This window comes from Maylandia zebra, linkage group LG7 (genome assembly GCF_041146795.1).
Source record: "Maylandia zebra isolate NMK-2024a linkage group LG7, Mzebra_GT3a, whole genome shotgun sequence".
Lineage (NCBI taxonomy): Eukaryota > Metazoa > Chordata > Actinopteri > Cichliformes > Cichlidae > Maylandia > Maylandia zebra.
In genome coordinates, this window is record NC_135173.1 from 67,160,225 (window position 1) to 67,179,564 (window position 19,340).

Here is a 19,340-nt window from a genome sequence, read left to right on the forward strand (position 1 = left end):
TGTTGGTTAGCGTTCTCTTATAAAGTTTATTAATAACTCCTGTCCCCTGGTCTGATAGTAGAAACATTTGTTTGGGCTGTAGCTTCACCTCTTAAAACACAATTTAATGGGATATTCTTTACTGACATCTGAACACAGAAACATGTTTTCAGTGCAAGAAATTCACAGAAGCAGTTTTAGTGAAGCTTTTTTATTCCAGCTTTCAGACAGCAGTCACACAGCCTTGGAATCCTTTACCCACATTTTTTCTTATATCAACTACAACAGAGTTTACGTTTAGTAAACTTATACAAGTATAAAAAAATACTTTATAGGTCAGATTTGTGGGTTTTATTGAGATGTGTTTCTCTCCATTTTAGACCTCTTTCAGCAGAAGGCCATAAGGACGGATGGCCCGTTTCACCATCTCCTCTTCTTTTTCCACCGGTAATCCAGCTGAGATGCGAACCAGCCAGTATTTACTGTCGTAGTGTTTCTCTCTATAAGTTGGGTTGATCCGATTCTGCAGAATCACTCTGTACTTCTTGCCATTATGAGCAGAGGTGAATATTCTGGAATAATGGATGGCCTCGTTGATGTAAGGAGTGGAATAAATCCCTCTGCCGTAGACTTGACCCGGGCCCGGCTGTTAAATAAAAGTGAAACATAATTTACATTTACAGCTACAATTTACTCTGGGCTAACCAGTAACAGTTTTATTGGAGACAATAATGCACTAACAGCAGTAATAATAAAATCTAACCTTGTAGAATCCTTCGATGATGCCCTCAGCACCTTCCTTTGACGTCCCGTGGTAGGACACGGGCCACTCCCCCGGCACTGACTGGGTGCTCCGGTACTGGGTTCCGAGCCATGCATTTCCATCATACTTGTCCAGGACCTAAAACATTTTCGTAAAATAAAAAAGTGACTTTAAAAAACGGAACAGCTTTGCAAAGTTTGGAGCGTTCAGGTGCAAAACTCAGAACAAAACCGTTGATCACCGTTGATGAATAAAGGAGCAAAAGCTATTAAAGCATGTTACTTTCTCCACAGGCGCCAGCGCTGAGGTGAGCTTTACGACTGGTGCTAAACTGGATGAACTGAGGGACTATGTTACTGATTTAGCATTACTGACGAATACTGTGATATATTTGATAATATCGATGATGACTGCCCAGATCTTTTACTGTGTAATGTAGTAGTACTGAAGTCAGTCATCTGTGTTTACCTTGATGGCAAAGCGTTGCCAACCACATGGACGTTCATACACCTCTCCACCTCTGCAATAGGTCTCTGTGTCTCTCAGCCCAGTGAAGTCGAAGTCAAACTTGCGGTCAAAGAATTCATCCTGATCGATGATATAAGTCTCTCCCCCTCTTGTCCTTTCATCAAATGTCAAGCTGGTGAAGCTTTCAGAAAGCTTTCCACCTTGGAGAACACTTTGAATCCTGGCAAAGTTGTTTCTTGACAGTGGGCTGTAAGTTAGCAGAAAAGGATGCAGGTTCAAAGCAGATTAGCTATATCTTCATGTTATCCTCAACAGGCTGCTTTCTGTTATAGAGGTTAACAATCTCTGGGTGAAATTAATCTTTCTTAAATTAAGACTAAAAATCGAGACTCAGGGGTAGTTTAAATTTAATCCAGCATACGATGAACAATGTCGAAATTTGAATTAAAAAATAACAAACACTTAAGGTCCTAAGTCTCTACCTAGACCACTAAATAAAAAGACTAAATACATAAAGATAAAACCTGCATTCAGTTTTGATGACTAACAAGAGTGACATCAATCATATTTACCAGGTTTCATCGCCACCCAAGACCGCAGAAATGAGCTGGTTTGCAGACAGAGTTGGTGCTGCAGAACTGGAAGAGGCCAAGCCTTGGAAAGCTACACTGCGTGCTCCGGAATTTAGTTTTTGAACTGAAGTTACTTTTGCATTGCAGATTACACCCAACGCTTCAAGTGCTACCTCTCTGTCAATCATCTTGAATTGGTGTCTTTAAGCTGCAGCTGCTCACTTCTTCCTACAAATGCTCTGGCCTATGTGAAAACAGAGCTCATATTTATAACACCTACTGAGTGATGACGCCATTTGCTTTAAAAAAGAAAAAAAGCAGGACATAATATTTTCCTCGTGAGACTAACGTCACTTCTCAGGAAGCCTAACGGACAAAGCTCGTGTCGTAACTCGAAGCCAAACCGTGAGAAGCCTCAATGTTGCATCAGGCCGCCATCAGTTAGGCTTTAACTGACAAAGGTGTGTCGTAACAGTTGGCATCCTTATCACTCATCATCCTTTGTCCATTATATCCACTTTGCCTCTCCCTCACATGAGCAATCTTGTCACATTCTGGCGAGGGCAGACTGTATGAATTGACGAGAAGGACCCAAAATGCAGACACAAAGAACGTGGAAGAAAACTTGAATATTAACAAAAAGCGAGCCGTTAAATAAGGCTGGTAAAAAAGGTACAAAGAAAGGGCAAACTGAAGTAAACTAACATCAACCTAAACTGGGAGAACTAAATAAACAACAAGAAGAACCTAGACATGAACCATGCCATGGAAAACGTGGCATGAACAACAAACAACTTGACAAGGAATGAACAGAAACACACAGACTAAATACACACAAGGGTGATTAGGGGAAGTGGGAACACACGGGGAAAGAGCGGACACTGGTCTGACATAACGAGACAAAGGAAGCAAAGCTGACTATACTGACATAGGACACAGACCTTCAAAATCCTGCTCCTTCCATCTAAAATCTCTGTTTGTAACCGATTTAAAGAACTGCAGCACAAAATTTTGCACAATGTGTAGATTTCTCCGTATATTTATAGTAAGTATAATATGGGAACATCTCCAAACTGTCTCAAGTGTAAGGTCAGAGTGGGCACTAGATTCCACTGCTTGTGGGAATGTGCTATTATCCAGTCACTTTGGAAAGAGGTCTGTGCCAATGTTAGTACAGCCATTGGTCATCAGGTGACAGAAACCCATTAATGTGTATATTGGGATATATTCCTGTCTCACTGGTACAACATGAGCATGTAATTCAGTCACTGTTAATGTTGGCCAGGAAAACCATTGTGTTGAGATGGGTGGGGGCTGAGCCTCCCTCCATTCCTCTATGGAAGTCGCTCGTCATTGAAGTTATGACTCTGATCAGGCTGGGACATTATGTTGATGGGAGCTCCCGAATTTTTGTGGACAAATGGAAGAAACCACTGGAAGCACTGGGTGTAACCTGTAAACTGGATCCTAGTGAACAACAATTATGGACATAATGTTGTAATATTCTAGTGCTGTGTAGTGTTATTATTTTGGATGTGAACCAGTCTTATATTTGTTGGGGAAAAAAGTTAAATAAAAGTAAAAAAAAAAAAAAAAAAAACCATAAACATCAAAATAAACTAAAACTCAAAACGCTGTATCAACAGACCCAGGAACGTGACAAATCTACTACTAGACATGAACAACTCCAAGCTGTAAAAAGTATGAAGGCCAAACCTTTGTAAATATATGCAACCGTGAATCATATCAAGTAATTTTAAGCCAGAAATAACTTGACTATAACAAATTAAAAGCAGCCATCAGTTTGTAACAAAGTGGCTTTTAGATATCCTGGGTAAAACTTTTCATTGAAATCAAAAGAGGGCAACAGAAATTAAAACAAATATAAATTTACAGTTCTATAAACATACTTTAAGGAACCAAAAATAACAAAATTTATTAGAACGTGGCTACAATTATGCAGTGCAATAAAAATTCTTGCAAGACTTGGCCCAACTCTGTGTACTGCATGTGTACAGTAGGCAGCCAGCTTATAAACAGCTATAAAATGCTTTTCTTTTTTCAGTTTAGTCCTTTAGCAATCACCACAACAGGTCATCTGCCTCCATCTGACCCCTATACCTGTCACACCAACCCCCTTCATGTCCTCATTCTCTACATTCTAAATCTTTTCTGGGTTTGTCCTCTTTTCTTCCTGCCTAGCAGCTCCATCTTCATCATCCTTTGTCCAATATATCCACTCTGCCTCTCCCTCGCATGAGCAACCTACCATTTTGATGTTTTAATCTTTAAATGTCAGCTGGACATTTAAACATGCTGCTGTTGTTAGACGGCACCATAAATTCTACTAACAGAAAAGACTCTTATTCTGTTAATGCACAGCAGCAGCAGCCTGTTGATTCAAAGGTTTTATTTAGACATCGGCTGCGTTTTCACTCATTTTCAATCCGGTCCTTGTACCTGCCCTTTTTCACAGGAATGCTGTGTTCGTTAACCCACTTAACACTGACCTGTGAATCATTCAAGCACAAGAAGGCTCCTAACTGAAGAGGTAAAGCTGTGTTGCATCCATAATAGACAACTTAACAAAGAAGCAATTTTCAGTGATTTCTCCGAACACTTTACCAGCAGAAAAAACATCATTTGTCCTCATTCTTATAGTTCAATCTAAAAAAATCTTAAAGATCTACATTTCTGCACATAGAGAGAAGGGTTTCACTTCCTAACTTTAAGTGGTATTACTGGACCATTGACATAAAGCACATTAAAATGTGTATTAACAAACTACACAAGTCATAAATGACTTCAAACATAGTTTATCTGAGCACTGAAGTGTAATATATATGGAATAAATGTGAAACTCTTTTATAAAAAGAAAGACTTTCACAAGCTTGATAAATGTAGTGGCTGTCTTTCAAGGTCAAAATTAAAATGAAGAGAGCAAAACTGGTGCCAAGAACTATGTAGTAGAACTATATTTATGTTTGTCTGTTTAGGTGAATTTGATGCCAGATAAATGCAGGAGAACAGACTCAGAAAAGGAAGGTGTGGTAAAAGATTATTTTCCAGTAGTGCTGTCAGGAATAGGATAACATGACTGCACATGTCCAGGGAGGAACAGAAACAGGTGATGGCTGACTGACAGGGGCACACAGATGGTGCGCAGCGGCACTGCTTCTGGGTATCGCGTTGCATAATCCACAACTAATAAAAAGCGATGTCTATGTACACTCCACTGAAATGGCCCGATGAGGTCCATGCCAATGCGTTCAAACAGGGCCTCCATTAATGGTAAGGGGTGCAAAGGTGCTTTTGGGACAGCTGGCTGGTTAACCCGGTCCAGGTATGACACACACCATCGGTGCACAAATCTTATCATATCCCACTTGCCCTGCCCTGGGCTTATAATGAGCCGCCTAGAAAATCATTTCCTGGTGGCTTTTAGGCACCAACAACTAGGTGTGTTCCTTCTCTGTGCGAGTGTCAACTCACTCAATAAAGCCTATTGTTCTTTTTTCTCTTGTTTTGCATGTCCCGTTTGGTTCTTTGGCAATCGGAATTGTCTGAAGGCCAAGAAAGATAAGAGATAAGAGAGATAAGATAAGATAGAACTTTATTAATCCCTCGGGTGGGTTCCTCTGGGAAATTCGACTTCCAAAAAAAGCACAGCAACGAGTCAGAACATGCTTCTGTCAGTTAGTTGGTGAACATTTTGTTTGTTGTCGTTTGATTAAAATTAAATACCATGTAAAAGCTTCTGCAGGTGATGTACAGTCAGTAAAGATTACCACAATTATTGTGAGACTTTGCCTCACCTGATTGTGTGAGTTATTGAGATCAACACAAGGTGTGAGTGAAAGAAGGCGTCCACGTCCACTGTGAACGACCATCCTTGAACAGAGGAGCTGGCTTACACCTGTCTGCCACCTATAATCTAGTTTTGAGATCCTCTCCTAGACGCCTTATCGCCCACTCACAGCTTTGACAAATGCCCAGCTGGGACAAGCACATTTACTCAGGGCTTTGATGATGTGGTGTTCTTCTGTTTCCCTGACGGCTGTATCTGTGGGGATGGTGTTCACTCTGTGCTGGAGCGTCCTGTAGCATACGAATGTTTATTTTCACACTGACGTTTGAGACACTGCTCTGATAAACATAATCACAGGAATCTGTTATTCTGTCTGGAAACAGGAGTGGAGGATTTCACGAGGATGAAAATACACAGTTATTAACTGTTTTATATATTTTGTTTGTTTTGTGCCTGTAAAGTTTAGTTTTGCTTTGTGGACAGTCGTTGTTTGAGAGATGCTGTAGAAGGACAGAATACCTGCACCGTGATCCAAGTACACTCGTAAAGGACTGACCCTCAGACAGGAGTTTGGATGTTTTACTAGTGTATGTTTTTTGTCATAATCTAATGCCCAAGATTGTTCATTAAAACTCATTCATATGCTGAATAACGTGCTTTGTTGGTTAGCGTTCTCTTATAAAGTTTATTAATAACTCCTGTCCCCTGGTCTGATAGTAGAAACATTTGTTTGGGCTGTAGCTTCACCTCTTAAAACACAATTTAATGGGATATTCTTTACTGACATCTGAACACAGAAACATGTTTTCAGTGCAAGAAATTCACAGAAGCAGTTTTAGTGAAGCTTTTTTATTCCAGCTTTCAGACAGCAGTCACACAGCCTTGGAATCCTTTACCCACATTTTTTCTTATATCAACTACAACAGAGTTTACGTTTAGTAAACTTATACAAGTATAAAAAAATACTTTATAGGTCAGATTTGTGGGTTTTATTGAGATGTGTTTCTCTCCATTTTAGACCTCTTTCAGCAGAAGGCCATAAGGACGGATGGCCCGTTTCACCATCTCCTGTTCTTTTTCCACCGGTAATCCAGCTGAGATGCGAACCAGCCAGTATTTACTGTCGTAGTGTTTCTCTCTATAAGTTGGGTTGATCCGATTCTGCAGAATCACTCTGTACTTCTTGCCATTATGAGCAGAGGTGAATATTCTGGAATAATGGATGGCCTCGTTGATGTAAGGAGTGGAATAAATCCCTCTGCCGTAGACTTGACCCGGGCCCGGCTGTTAAATAAAAGTGAAACATAATTTACATTTACAGCTACAATTTACTCTGGGCTAACCAGTAACACAGTTTTGTTGGAGACAATAATGCACTAACAGCAGTAATAATAAAATCGAACCTTGTAGAATCCTTCGATGATGCCCTCAGCACCTTCCTTTGACGTCCCGTGGTAGGACACGGGCCACTCCCCCGGCACTGACTGGGTGCTCCGGTACTGGGTTCCGAGCCATGCATTTCCATCATACTTGTCTAGGACCTAAAACATTTTCGTAAAATAACAAAATGACTTTAAAAAACGGAACAGCTTTGCAAAGTTTGGAGTGTTCAGGTGCAAAACTCAGAACAAAACCGTTGATCACCGTTGATGAATAAAGGAGCAAAAGCTATTAAAGCATGTTACTTTCTCCACAGGCGCCAGCGCTGAGGTGAGCTTTACGACTGGTGCTAAACTGGATGAACTGAGGGACTATGTTACTGATTTAGCATTACTGACGAATACTGTGATATATTTGATAATATCGATGATGACTGCCCAGATCTTTTACTGTGTAATGTAGTAGTACTGAAGTCAGTCATCTGTGTTTACCTTGATGGCAAAGCGTTGCCAACCACATGGACGTTCATACACCTCTCCACCTCTGCAATAGGTCTCTGTGTCTCTCAGCCCAGTGAAGTCGAAGTCAAACTTGCGGTCAAAGAATTCATCCTGATCGATGATATAAGTCTTTCCCCCTCTTGTCCTTTCATCAAATGTCAAGCTGGTGGAGCTTTCAGAAAGCTTTCCACCTTGGAGAACACTTTGAATCCTGGCAAAGTTGTTTCCTGACAGTGGGCTGTAAGTTAGCAGAAAAGGATGCAGGTTCAAAGCAGATTAGCCATTTCTTCATGTTATCCTCAACAGGCTGCTTTCTGTTATAGAGGTTAACAATCTCTGGGTGAAATTAATCTTTCTTAAATTAAGACTAAAAATCGAGACTCAGGGGTAGTTTAAATTTAATCCAGCATACGATGAACAATGTCGAAATTTGAATTAAAAAATAACAAACACTTAAGGTCCTAAGTCTCTACCTAGACCACTAAATAAAAAGACTAAATACATAAAGATAAAACCTGCATTCAGTTTTGATGACTAACAAGAGTGACATCAATCATATTTACCAGGTTTCATCGCCACCCAAGACCGCAGAAATGAGCTGGTTTGCAGACAGAGTTGGTGCTGCAGAACTGGAAGAGGCCAAGCCTTGGAAAGCTACACTGCGTGCTCCGGATCTGAAGTTACTTTTGCATTGCAGATTACACCCAACGCTTCAAGTGCTACCTCTCTGTCAATCATCTTGAATTGGTGTCTTTAAGCTGCAGCTGCTCACTTCTTCCTACAAATGCTCTGGCCTATGTGAAAACAGAGCTCATATTTATAACACCTACTGAGTGATGACGCCATTTGCTTTAAAAAAGAAAAAAAGCAGGACATAATATTTTCCTCGTGAGACTAACGTCACTTCTCAGGAAGCCTAACGGACAAAGCTCGTGTCGTAACTCGAAGCCAAACCGTGAGAAGCCTCAATGTTGCATCAGGCCGCCATCAGTTAGGCTTTAACTGACAAAGGTGTGTCGTAACAGTTGGCATCCTTATCACTCATCATCCTTTGTCCATTATATCCACTTTGCCTCTCCCTCACATGAGCAATCTTGTCACATTCTGGCGAATTGATGAGAAGGACCCAAAATGCAGACACAAAGAACGTGGAAGAAAACTTGAATATTAACAAAAAGCGAGCCATTCAATAAGGCTGGTAAAAAAGGTACAAAGAAAGGGCAAACTGAAGTAAACTGACATCAACCTAAACTGGGAGAACTAAATAAACAACAAGAAGAACCTAGACATGAACCATGCCATGGAAAACGTGGCATGAACAACAAACGACTTGACAAGGAATGAACAGAAACACACAGACTAAATACACACAAGGGTGATTAGGGGAAGTGGGAACACACGGGGAAAGAGCGGACACTGGTCTGACATAACGAGACAAAGGAAGCAAAGCTGACTATACTGACATAGGACACAGACCTTCAAAATCCTGCTCCTTCCATCTAAAATCTCTGTTTGTAACCGATTTAAAGAACTGCAGCACAAAATTTTGCACAATGTGTAGATTTCTCCGTATATTTATAGTAAGTATAATATGGGAACATCTCCAAACTGTCTCAAGTGTAAGGTCAGAGTGGGCACTAGATTCCACTGCTTGTGGGAATGTGCTATTATCCAGTCACTTTGGAAAGAGGTCTGTGCCAATGTTAGTACAGCCATTGGTCATCAGGTGACAGAAACCCATTAATGTGTATATTGGGATATATTCCTGTCTCACTGGTACAACATGAGCATGTGATTCAGTCACTGTTAATGTTGGCCAGGAAAACCATTGTGTTGAGATGGGTGGGGGCTGAGCCTCCCTCCATTCCTCTATGGAAGTCGCTCGTCATTGAAGTTATGACTCTGATCAGGCTGGGACATTATGTTGATGGGAGCTCCCGAATTTTTGTGGACAAATGGAAGAAACCACTGGAAGCACTGGGTGTAACCTGTAAACTGGATCCTAGTGAACAACAATTATGGACATAATGTTGTAATATTCTAGTGCTGTGTAGTGTTATTATTTTGGATGTGAACCAGTCTTATATTTGTTGGGGAAAAAAGTTAAATAAAAGTAAAAAAAAAAACCAAAAAAAAACCATAAACATCAAAATAAACTAAAACTCAAAACGCTGTATCAACAGACCCAGGAACGTGACAAATCTACTACTAGACATGAACAACTCCAAGCTGTAAAAAGTATGAAGGCCAAACCTTTGTAAATATATGCAACCGTGAATCATATCAAGTAATTTTAAGCCAGAAATAACTTGACTATAACAAATTAAAAGCAGCCATCAGTTTGTAACAAAGTGGCTTTTAGATATCCTGGGTAAAACTTTTCATTGAAATCAAAAGAGGGCAACAGAAATTAAAACAAATATAAATTTACAGTTCTATAAACATACTTTAAGGAACCAAAAATAACAAAATTTATTAGAACGTGGCTACAATTATGCAGTGCGGTAAAAATACTTGCAAGACTTGGCCCAACTCTGTGTACTGCATGTGTACAGTAGGCAGCCAGCTTATAAACAGCTATAAAATGCTTTTCTTTTTTCAGTTTAGTCCTTTAGCAATCACCACAACAGGTCATCTGCCTCCATCTGACCCCTATACCTGTCACACCAACCCCCTTCATGTCCTCATTCTCTACATTCTAAATCTTTTCTGGGTTTGTCCTCTTTTCTTCCTGCCTAGCAGCTCCATCTTCATCATCCTTTGTCCAATATATCCACTCTGCCTCTCCCTCGCATGAGCAACCTACCATTTTGATGTTTTAATCTTTAAATGTCAACTGGACATTTAAACATGCTGCTGTTGTTAGACGGCACCATAAATTCTACTAACAGAAAAGACTCTTATTCTGTTAATGCACAGCAGCAGCAGCCTGTTGATTCAAAGGTTTTATTTAGACATCGGCTGCTTTTCACTCATTTTCAATCCGGTCCTTGTACCTGCCCTTTTTCACAGGAATGCTGTGTTCGTTAACCCACTTAACACTGACCTGTGAATCATTCAAGCACAAGAAGGCTCCTAACTGAAGAGGTAAAGCTGTGTTGCATCCATAATAGACAACTTAACAAAGAAGCAATTTTCAGTCATTTCTCCGAACACTTTACCAGCAGAAAAAACATCATTTGTCCTCATTCTTATAGTTCAATCTAAAAAAATCTTAAAGATCTACATTTCTGCACATAGAGAGAAGGGTTTCACTTCCTAACTTTAAGTGGTATTACTGGACCATCGACATAAAGCACATTAAAATGTGTATTAACAAACTACACAAGTCATAAATGACTTCAAACATAGTTTATCTGAGCACTGAAGTGTAATATATATGGAATAAATGTGAAACTCTTTTATGAAAAGAAAGACTTTCACAAGCTTGATAAATGTAGTGGCCGACTTTCAAGGTCAAAATTAAAATGAAGAGAGCAAAACTGGTGCCAAGAACTATGTAGTAGAACTATATTTATGTTTGTCTGTTTAGGTGAATTTGATGCCAGATAAATGCAGGAGAACAGACTCAGAAAAGGAAGGTGTGGTAAAAGATTATTTTCCAGTAGTGCTGTCAGGAATAGGATAACATGACTGCACATGTCCAGGGAGGAACAGAAACAGGTGATGGCTGACTGACAGGGGCACACAGATGGTGCGCAGCGGCACTGCTTCTGGGTATCGCGTTGCATAATCCACAACTAATAAAAAGCGATGTCTATGTACACTCCACTGAAATGGCCCGATGAGGTCCATGCCAATGCGTTCAAACAGGGCCTCCATTAATGGTAAGGGGTGCAAAGGTGCTTTTGGGACAGCTGGCTGGTTAACCCGGTCCAGGTATGACACACACCATCGGTGCACAAATCTTATCATATCCCACTTGCCCTGCCCTGGGCTTATAATGAGCCGCCTAGAAAATCATTTCCTGGTGGCTTTTAGGCACCAACAACTAGGTGTGTTCCTTCTCTGTGCGAGTGTCAACTCACTCAATAAAGCCTATTGATCTTTTTTCTCTTGTTTTGCATGTCCCGTTTGGTTCTTTGGCAATCGGAATTGTCTGAAGGCCAAGAAAGATAAGAGATAAGAGAGATAAGATAAGATAGAACTTTATTAATCCCTCGGGTGGGTTCCTCTGGGAAATTCGACTTCCAAAAAAAGCACAGCAACGACCGAAGTTACAGTTACAGAATTGTTATATATATACACACACACACACACACACACACACACACACACACATATATAAATACAGAGACAAATATAAATAAAGTATACAAAGGGGATAAATAGAATAAATAGGAATAAAAATAAAAATACAAGTGAATTGCACATTTCAAGTAATGAGTCTATTGCACTGTTGACTATTTACAAAAAGTATTGCACAAAAGGTATTGCACAGTGAGGTGAAGAGGCACTACAGCTTAGTTGTTCCCCCCTCCTTTGTCCTCCTGTTTCCCCTCCCTCTCCCCTCCAGAGAGGAGTTAAACAGTCTGATGGCGTGTGGGACAAAGGAGTTTTTAAGTCTGTTAGTTCTTGTCTTGGGGAGAAGCAACCTGTCACTGAACAGACTCTTCTGATTGTTTATGGCCGTGTGCAGAGGATGTCCAGCATTGTCCATAATGTCCATCAGTTTCTTTAATGTCCTTTTCTCTGCCACTGTCACCAGAGTGTCCAGCTTCATGCCGACCACAGAGCTAGCCCTCCTGATCAGTTTCTCCAGCCTGGATGAGTCCCTCTTTGCTGTGCTGCTCCCCCAGCACACCACAGCATAGAAAAGTACTCCAGCAACCACCGACTGGTAAAACATCCTCAGGAGCTTCCTGCAGATGTTAAAAGACCTCAGCCTCCTGAGGAAGTACAGTCGGCTTTGGGCTTTTTTATACAGGTGCTCTGTGTTGCATGTCCAACGGATTTATTTTACCAAGTGGATCATCACAGCCTTGCTGCATTGGTCCATTTGATTGACTTTTGTTAGTATTATCTATCCATCCATCCACTACCGCTTATCCTTATCAGGGTTCACAAGTTGCATGTCTTTGGACGGTGGGAGGAAGCCGGAGTACCCGGAGGGAACCCACGCAAACACGGGGAGAACATGCAAACTCCACACAGAAAGACCCCGGCCTGATGGTGGAATTGTATGGGCTCAAAATATGGTCATAAATATTTTGTACTTGTAAATCGGTTTTGTACTTGGTACTGTAAAAAGATTTGTATGTGTAAAAAAAATTTGTGCGTGCGTAAAAAAGATTTGTATGTGTAAAAAAAATTTGTGCGTGCGTAAAAAAGATTTGTATGTGTAAAAAAAGATTTGTGTGTGGACTTAGCCAAAAAAAAACCCTGCAAGTCACAACTACGAATTTTGACCCTATTTTTCTTCCTTTAAGCTGATTGGTCAATGTCATGTCAATCACAAATTAAACAATCCAATCAGAGAACAGATGGGTTTGGCTGTCGGAGGGGCACTTTTTTGAACTGCAGGTCCTTGAAGGGTGATACAGTTTGAAGCTGGAGGATCTCTATATAAATATCCGATAGCAGTTAGGTCCCCTTACTAGTGATGGTAAATTTGATTCTTTTTACTGAATCGAGTGTTAATGAGTCACTCACCAAAGTGAATCGGGTGTTTTGAGTCATTTGATTCACTGAGTCAGTTGATCAGAGAGTGCAAAATTTTACATTTTCACTCAAACTTAATTTGTTTCCCTTTTCATGTAAATCCTACTGCTAAGATGAATGATTAAAAAAACAACAACAACTATTTTATAGAGCAAAAAAGAGCAAAAACATTTTTAAAATTAAGCAATTTCCTATCAAAATTGCTTAATAAACATTTATTTTGTTTATTTGTATTTTATTAGTATTTTCCTTAAGTGTGTCAAATATATATTTTCTCATCTAAATGTCCACTGCGCTGTGAGCCAGGGGGCGGTAATGCGCCTTAACATTGGTTGCCAACCAAGAAGAAGAAGAAGCTGTGAGCCAGGAGGGAGGGGGTGAGTGAGTGAGTGGTCGTGTCCGAATTCATGGGCTGCATTCTCCTGAGGACCCGGCCTTCGCGGTCTACGTGGGCCGGGTCCTCAGAAGATCGGGTAGGCCGGAAGTAAACGGCCGTGAAATTGGACGGTCTAGCCTTCTGATTAGCGTCACCGCTGTCTCGGTGGAGTTTAATAAACTCAGCCGTCTGCTCCTTGCTGTCTAAAATATAACAGGACACTGGAGTAAACTCTCGGCCATCTCACACTTCTGTTTAATCAGTTTTCTGTTTGACGTTTAGTCAGCTGTGTAAAAACCAAGGAGGAACCCACCCGGGGGATTAATAAAGTTTTATTTTATCTAATCTAATAACTTTAATCTCAGCCAAACCGATTTACTCACGAACAAACAAAACACTGAAAAAAAGCCCAACAATAACATTTTTAGGTTGTCTAAGTGACTTATATATTACGTTTGTCACGGCCGGGCGGGTTACACACAGTAATTCGGCATGCCCGTGTGGCGTGTTGGCTAGACCCAAGCGCGGCGAAGGCTAGCGGTGGGTTTGGAGCAGGCACGCAGTTATTCTAGTAACGATCAGTGCACGAAGCGTGGCTTCGGAACGGTCGTTACCGACAGAGAGCGAGCGGAGCCGGGAAGAGAAAAAGGATTGAAGGGATAATCACTCACGGTTGCTGAATCAGGCGGAGACTGACGTCGGCAGAGTTTCGGAGCTCCTGACACGAAGAGAATGATGTCTGGCGTCTCTCTTTTAACCCCGGCCCCGTGATCAGCTGATCACAGCTGATCACCGGCTGACAACGTTTAACCCGAGCAGCGAAAGTCCGCGGTGATCTGAAAATGATGTGCCGGGAGTTGTGCCATTCTCGGCCGCATCAGTAACCCTCGAGCTCCCGGCTAGCTATCGAGCTGGTGGGTAGCAGACGTCTCCGAAAACGTCGAAGCACTTTAGCAAATATGTGATATCTTGATAAACCGAGCAGATATTTGATGTTTACACAGCTACTTTCTCGCCTGAAAATATGTTAAAAGTTTATTTTGTGACCCAGAAAGATTAATAAGAGTAATTTTAAAACTTAGTAGCGGCCGCCATTAGCCGGAAACTGGAGCTTGGCTGGGCCGCGCTATGAATTCTGGGATATGGTGGGCCACGAAGGACACACCCGACCCATCCTTCAAATTCGGAAAAAGGAGCACGCATTTGTCGGCTGCATTCGGAGGGGTCTACGAATTTGGACAGCCTTCGGCGCGTCGCTGTGACGTAATCGGTCTACAAATGCGGCCTCAGGAGAATGCAGCCCATGAATTTGGACACGACAAGTGACTCGTTCGCTCGCTCTATGATTCAGCACAGGAGGGAGGGGGTGAGCGAGTCCTGAGTGATTCGCTTACGCTTACGATTCAGCACAGGAGGGAGGGGGTTAGTGAGTCCTGAGTGATTCGTTCGCTCTTTGATTCAGCACAGGAGGGAGGGGGTGAGTAGCTCAAATGTGTTGTTAGCAGCGCGATGCTACTCTGAACCGAGGAGCTATTTTCTTGATGTGAGCTTCTACTCAGGGTTTTTTCTTCCAGTTCAGAGCAGAAATGCTTTTGTTACGAAACTGGCTGTTGTTTTTTTCCCCCACAATTTTAATTATAAGCTAGATATATTTCTACTAATGGAATTAGTTTGCTAACAGCAACAGGGATGAGTCAGTGAGTCAGTTGGGCTTGTGAATCATGATTCACGAGTCAGTAAAGTGATTCTCGGGTATTGAACGATTCGTTCACGAATCGAACATCACTACCCCTTACTTTCAGCAGCTGTTGAAATGATAAAGTTGTGGTATGTCAGTGGTTAGAAACACCATCATTACTTTAGGATTAGTTTAACACAACGTCAGGGCTGACCCAGGACCATTGCTGTGAGTCACAGTGCGCAGCATAAAAGTCCTTTCACATCGGACGCAGGATGTGCTGCTAATGCTAACTGCTAACTAAAAGCAAAGGATCCAGAATTTGTTGCTGGCTGCTGGGCTCTGTGGGTTTTTGCAGCAGCTCTACCTGTACTAGATGCACCTGCTCCTTGTCGTTTCTATCTCTGACTTTATGTCCTCTACAAGAGTTTGTGGGTTTTTTTTGCTAGTTCTTCAAATGTTCAATAAAAACATGTATGCTAATTCATAACGAAGAAAGCTTTGTAATGAAGACTGTCATTTCCAAAACACTGCCCGCCCCCACCCCGTGGTCCGCAGCGCTGTTGAAAAGGCTGTGGAAGTCCCTGTATTAAACACGTAGTCCTGTGACACAAAAATCACCAAACTCGGACGACCACAGACTGTTTTCCTTCGTGGTGATGAAGGAAAACGCTGGGTTGGCATGTAAAAGGGCATTTATTCCCTTCAAAGACCTGCAGTTCAAAAAAAGCGCCCCTCGACAGCCAAACCCATCTGTTCTCTGATTGGATTGTTACATTTGTGATTGACATGACATTCACCAATCAGATGAAGGGAAGAAAAATAGGGTCAAAATTCGTAGTTGTAACTTGCAGGGTTTTTTTGGCTAAGTCCACACACAAATCTTTTTTACACACACAAATCTTTTTTACGCATACAATTCCTGATTTACAAGTACAAAATATTTATGACTACATTTTGAGCCCATAGAATTGAACTCAGGACCTTCTTGCTGTGTGGCAACAGTGCTAACCACCGTGTTAGTATTATTAATTAATTTATTATATTTTATTTTATTTTAAGTTATTACAGACAGGGCAGACATGACTGGGGGATAAGAAAGAAAGAAAGAAAGAAAGAAAGAAAGAAAGAAAGAAAGAAAGAAAGAAAGAAAGAAAGAAGGACAGTGAGAGAAGACACTAAAAAATCTGTTGAAAGAAAAAAGAAGAAAACAAGCAAAAGGAGAGCAACACAATAAACACAACACCACAGCAATAACCTAGATAAATATAAGGAACAGTAAATACTAAATATTGAATGTTATTGTGCAGTACGCAAGAGATAGCAGCCAAGAAAGATATAGTGTATGTCTGTGAGCACCTGTGCGTACACCTGTGTGCGTGTATTCAAAAGGTTTCTCCATGTAACGATCTGCTAGAGGTTGTGGGAAGCCATAGCCCTGCCCCCCAGGGCATGAAGTAGGCATGGAGGTGATCCAGGCCCAAGGAGGACCATCAGAGGGGCCACCGTGCCACCCTCCTGGAGAGATCTGAGGAGAGCCCCAGACGTGGGGTCACCTGATACAGAAGCCACAGGAGGCTGCAGTGACGAGTCCGTGGGGTCCGCCGGCAGCCAGCTGCGCCAGAGTGAACCAAGCCCCAGGCATAGTCAGGCCCAAGGTGTGAGGGCCCAACACCCCCTGGAAGTGGCCCGACCGAGCCACAGGCGCCAAGCAGCCACTGGGAATGTACATACCTGAGCGCCCGGCCCCAGACACCAAGGACCACCAACGCACCAATGACTGAGGGCATCCCCAACTTGCAGGGAGTGTGGTAGGGGGAGATAGGCCCCCAAAGCTGGGGGGGCTGAGATGTTCCCAGAGAGATGGAGTGTAAGACCCGACCTGACATATCAACACAGACAAACAGGCACACACAGACACAAACATGCATTCCCACCGTCATGCACACATACAGGGAGTGCAGAATTATTAGGCAAATGAGTATTTTGTCCACATCATCCTCTTCATGCATGTTGTCTTACTCCAAGCTGTATAGGCTCGAAAGCCTACTACCAACTAAGCATATTAGGTGATGTGCATCTCTGTAATGAGAAGGGGTGTGCTCTAATGACATCAACACCCTATATCAGGTGTGCATAATTATTAGGCAACGTCCTTTCCTTTGGCAAAATGGGTCAAAAGAAGGACTTGACAGGCTCAGAAAAGTCAAAAATAGTGAGATATCTTGCAGAGGGATGCAGCAGTCTCAAAATTGCAAAGCTTCTGAAGCGTGATCATCGAACAATCAAGCGTTTCATTCAAAATAGTCAACAGGGTCGCAAGAAGCGTGTGGAAAAACCAAGGCGCAAAATAACTGCCCATGAACTGAGAAAAGTCAAGCGTGCAGCTGCCAAGATGCCACTTGCCACCAGTTTGGCCATATTTCAGAGCTGCAACATCACTGGAGTGCCCAAAAGCACAAGGTGTGCAATACTCAGAGACATGGCCAAGGTAAGAAAGGCTGAAAGACGACCACCACTGAACAAGACACACAAGCTGAAACGTCAAGACTGGGCCAAGAAATATCTCAAGACTGGTTTTTCTAAGGTTTTATGGACTGATGACATGAGAGTGAGTCTTGATGGGCCAGATGGATGGGCCCGTGGCTGGATTGGTAAAGGGCAGAGAGCTCCAGTCCGACTCAGACGCCAGCAAGGTGGAGGTGGAGTACTGGTTTGGGCTGGTATCATCAAAGATGAGCTTGTGGGGCCTTTTCGGGTTGAGGATGGAGTCAAGCTCAACTCCCAGTCCTACTGCCAGTTTCTGCAAGACACCTTCTTCAAGCAGTGGTACAGGAAGAAGTCTGCATCCTTCAAGAAAAACATGATTTTCATGCAGGACAATGCTCCATCACACGCGTCCAAGTACTCCACAGCGTGGCTGGCAAGAAAGGGTATAAAAGAAGAAAAACTAATGACATGGCCTCCTTGTTCACCTGATCTGAACCCCATTGAGAACCTGTGGTCCATCATCAAATGTGAGATTTAAAGGAGGGAAAACAGTACACCTCTCTGAACAGTGTCTGGGAGGCTGTGGTTGCTGCTGCACGCAATGTTGATGGTGAACAGATCAGAACACTGACAGGATCCATGGATGCCAGGCTTTTGAGTGTCCTTGCAAAGAAAGGTGGCTATATTGGTCGCTGATTTGTTTTTGTTTTTGGATGTCAGAAATGTATATTTGTGAATGTGGAGATGTTATATTGGTTTCACTGGTAAAAATAAACAATTGAAATGGGTATATATTTGTTTTTTGTTAAGTTGGCTAATAATTCTGCACAGTAATAGTCACCTGCACACACAGATATCCCCCTAAAATAGCTAAAACTAAAAACAAACTAAAAACTACTTCCAAAAACATTCAGCTTTGATATTAATGAGGTTTTTGGGTTCATTGAGAACATGGTTGTTGTTCAATAATAAAATTATTCCTCAAAAATACAACTTGCCTAATAATTCTGCACTCCCTGTAAATACAAGAGGAAAGCAGGGCAGCTGACATCAGTTGGCAGACAGGACATGGAGACGCCAAACTAGAAACACTAACGCATGGCACAGACTGTCAAAGTAAACCAGGAAACAAACAGAACAAAACCAATACTAAACATCTGAAATCCCAAACTACAAGAAAACAATACACAAAACACTGGGTCACCGACACTCTAAATAACTTTTTCCATCTGCTATTTTCCTCTGACACAAATTTATGCAAAGTTTAATCAAATATAACTTTTTTTCATTAAAGTACTTAAACCTTATAATAGCTCTTGGGTTCCTGTAGCTGGAAGTGCACAGTGATCAGCACCAGGTGGCACTGTGGGACAACAGTTATTGCAACATCGCTACTCTGCACTCGTCATATGTTGCCAGGACAAGTTACTTCTTCTTTATGTTTTTCTTCTTATCATCATCATTGTTGTTATTATTGTAATTTTCCAAAAACTGCAGCCAACAGTTTCTCCAGCAATGCCATTGAACAATTCCATCTGTCATCAGCATAATATTTTGCCCCCTTTGAACTCCCGCTCACTGGATTTTTTTTCCATTTTGGACCTCCTGTAAACCCAGGAGACTTTACTGCATGTGTGCAACTGCAAAATCCACCATCCAAAAACG

At 41.8% G+C, this 19,340-nt stretch overlaps 2 protein-coding genes across 2 annotated transcripts; both read right to left on the reverse strand.

Annotated features, from left to right (window-relative positions):
* Positions 1-174: 174 nt before the first annotated feature.
* On the reverse strand, positions 175-2,135 carry LOC101474011 (uncharacterized). Its single transcript, XM_024803262.2, has 4 exons — positions 1,783-2,135; positions 1,211-1,457; positions 743-880; positions 175-625 (listed from the first exon to the last, which is right to left on the reverse strand). The coding sequence occupies exons 1-4, from the start codon at positions 1,968-1,970 to the stop codon at positions 356-358; spliced, it is 843 nt and encodes a 280-aa protein (XP_024659030.2). The 5' UTR covers positions 1,971-2,135; the 3' UTR covers positions 175-355.
* A 4,288-nt stretch (positions 2,136-6,423) lies between these two features.
* LOC143419304 (uncharacterized) lies at positions 6,424-16,917 on the reverse strand. The gene is made up of 5 exons (XM_076885510.1): positions 16,742-16,917; positions 8,034-8,180; positions 7,462-7,708; positions 6,994-7,131; positions 6,424-6,874 (listed from the first exon to the last, which is right to left on the reverse strand). Exons 1-5 carry the CDS (start codon positions 16,915-16,917, stop codon positions 6,605-6,607), a joined length of 978 nt encoding a protein of 325 aa, XP_076741625.1. The 3' UTR covers positions 6,424-6,604.
* Positions 16,918-19,340: the final 2,423 nt, after the last annotated feature.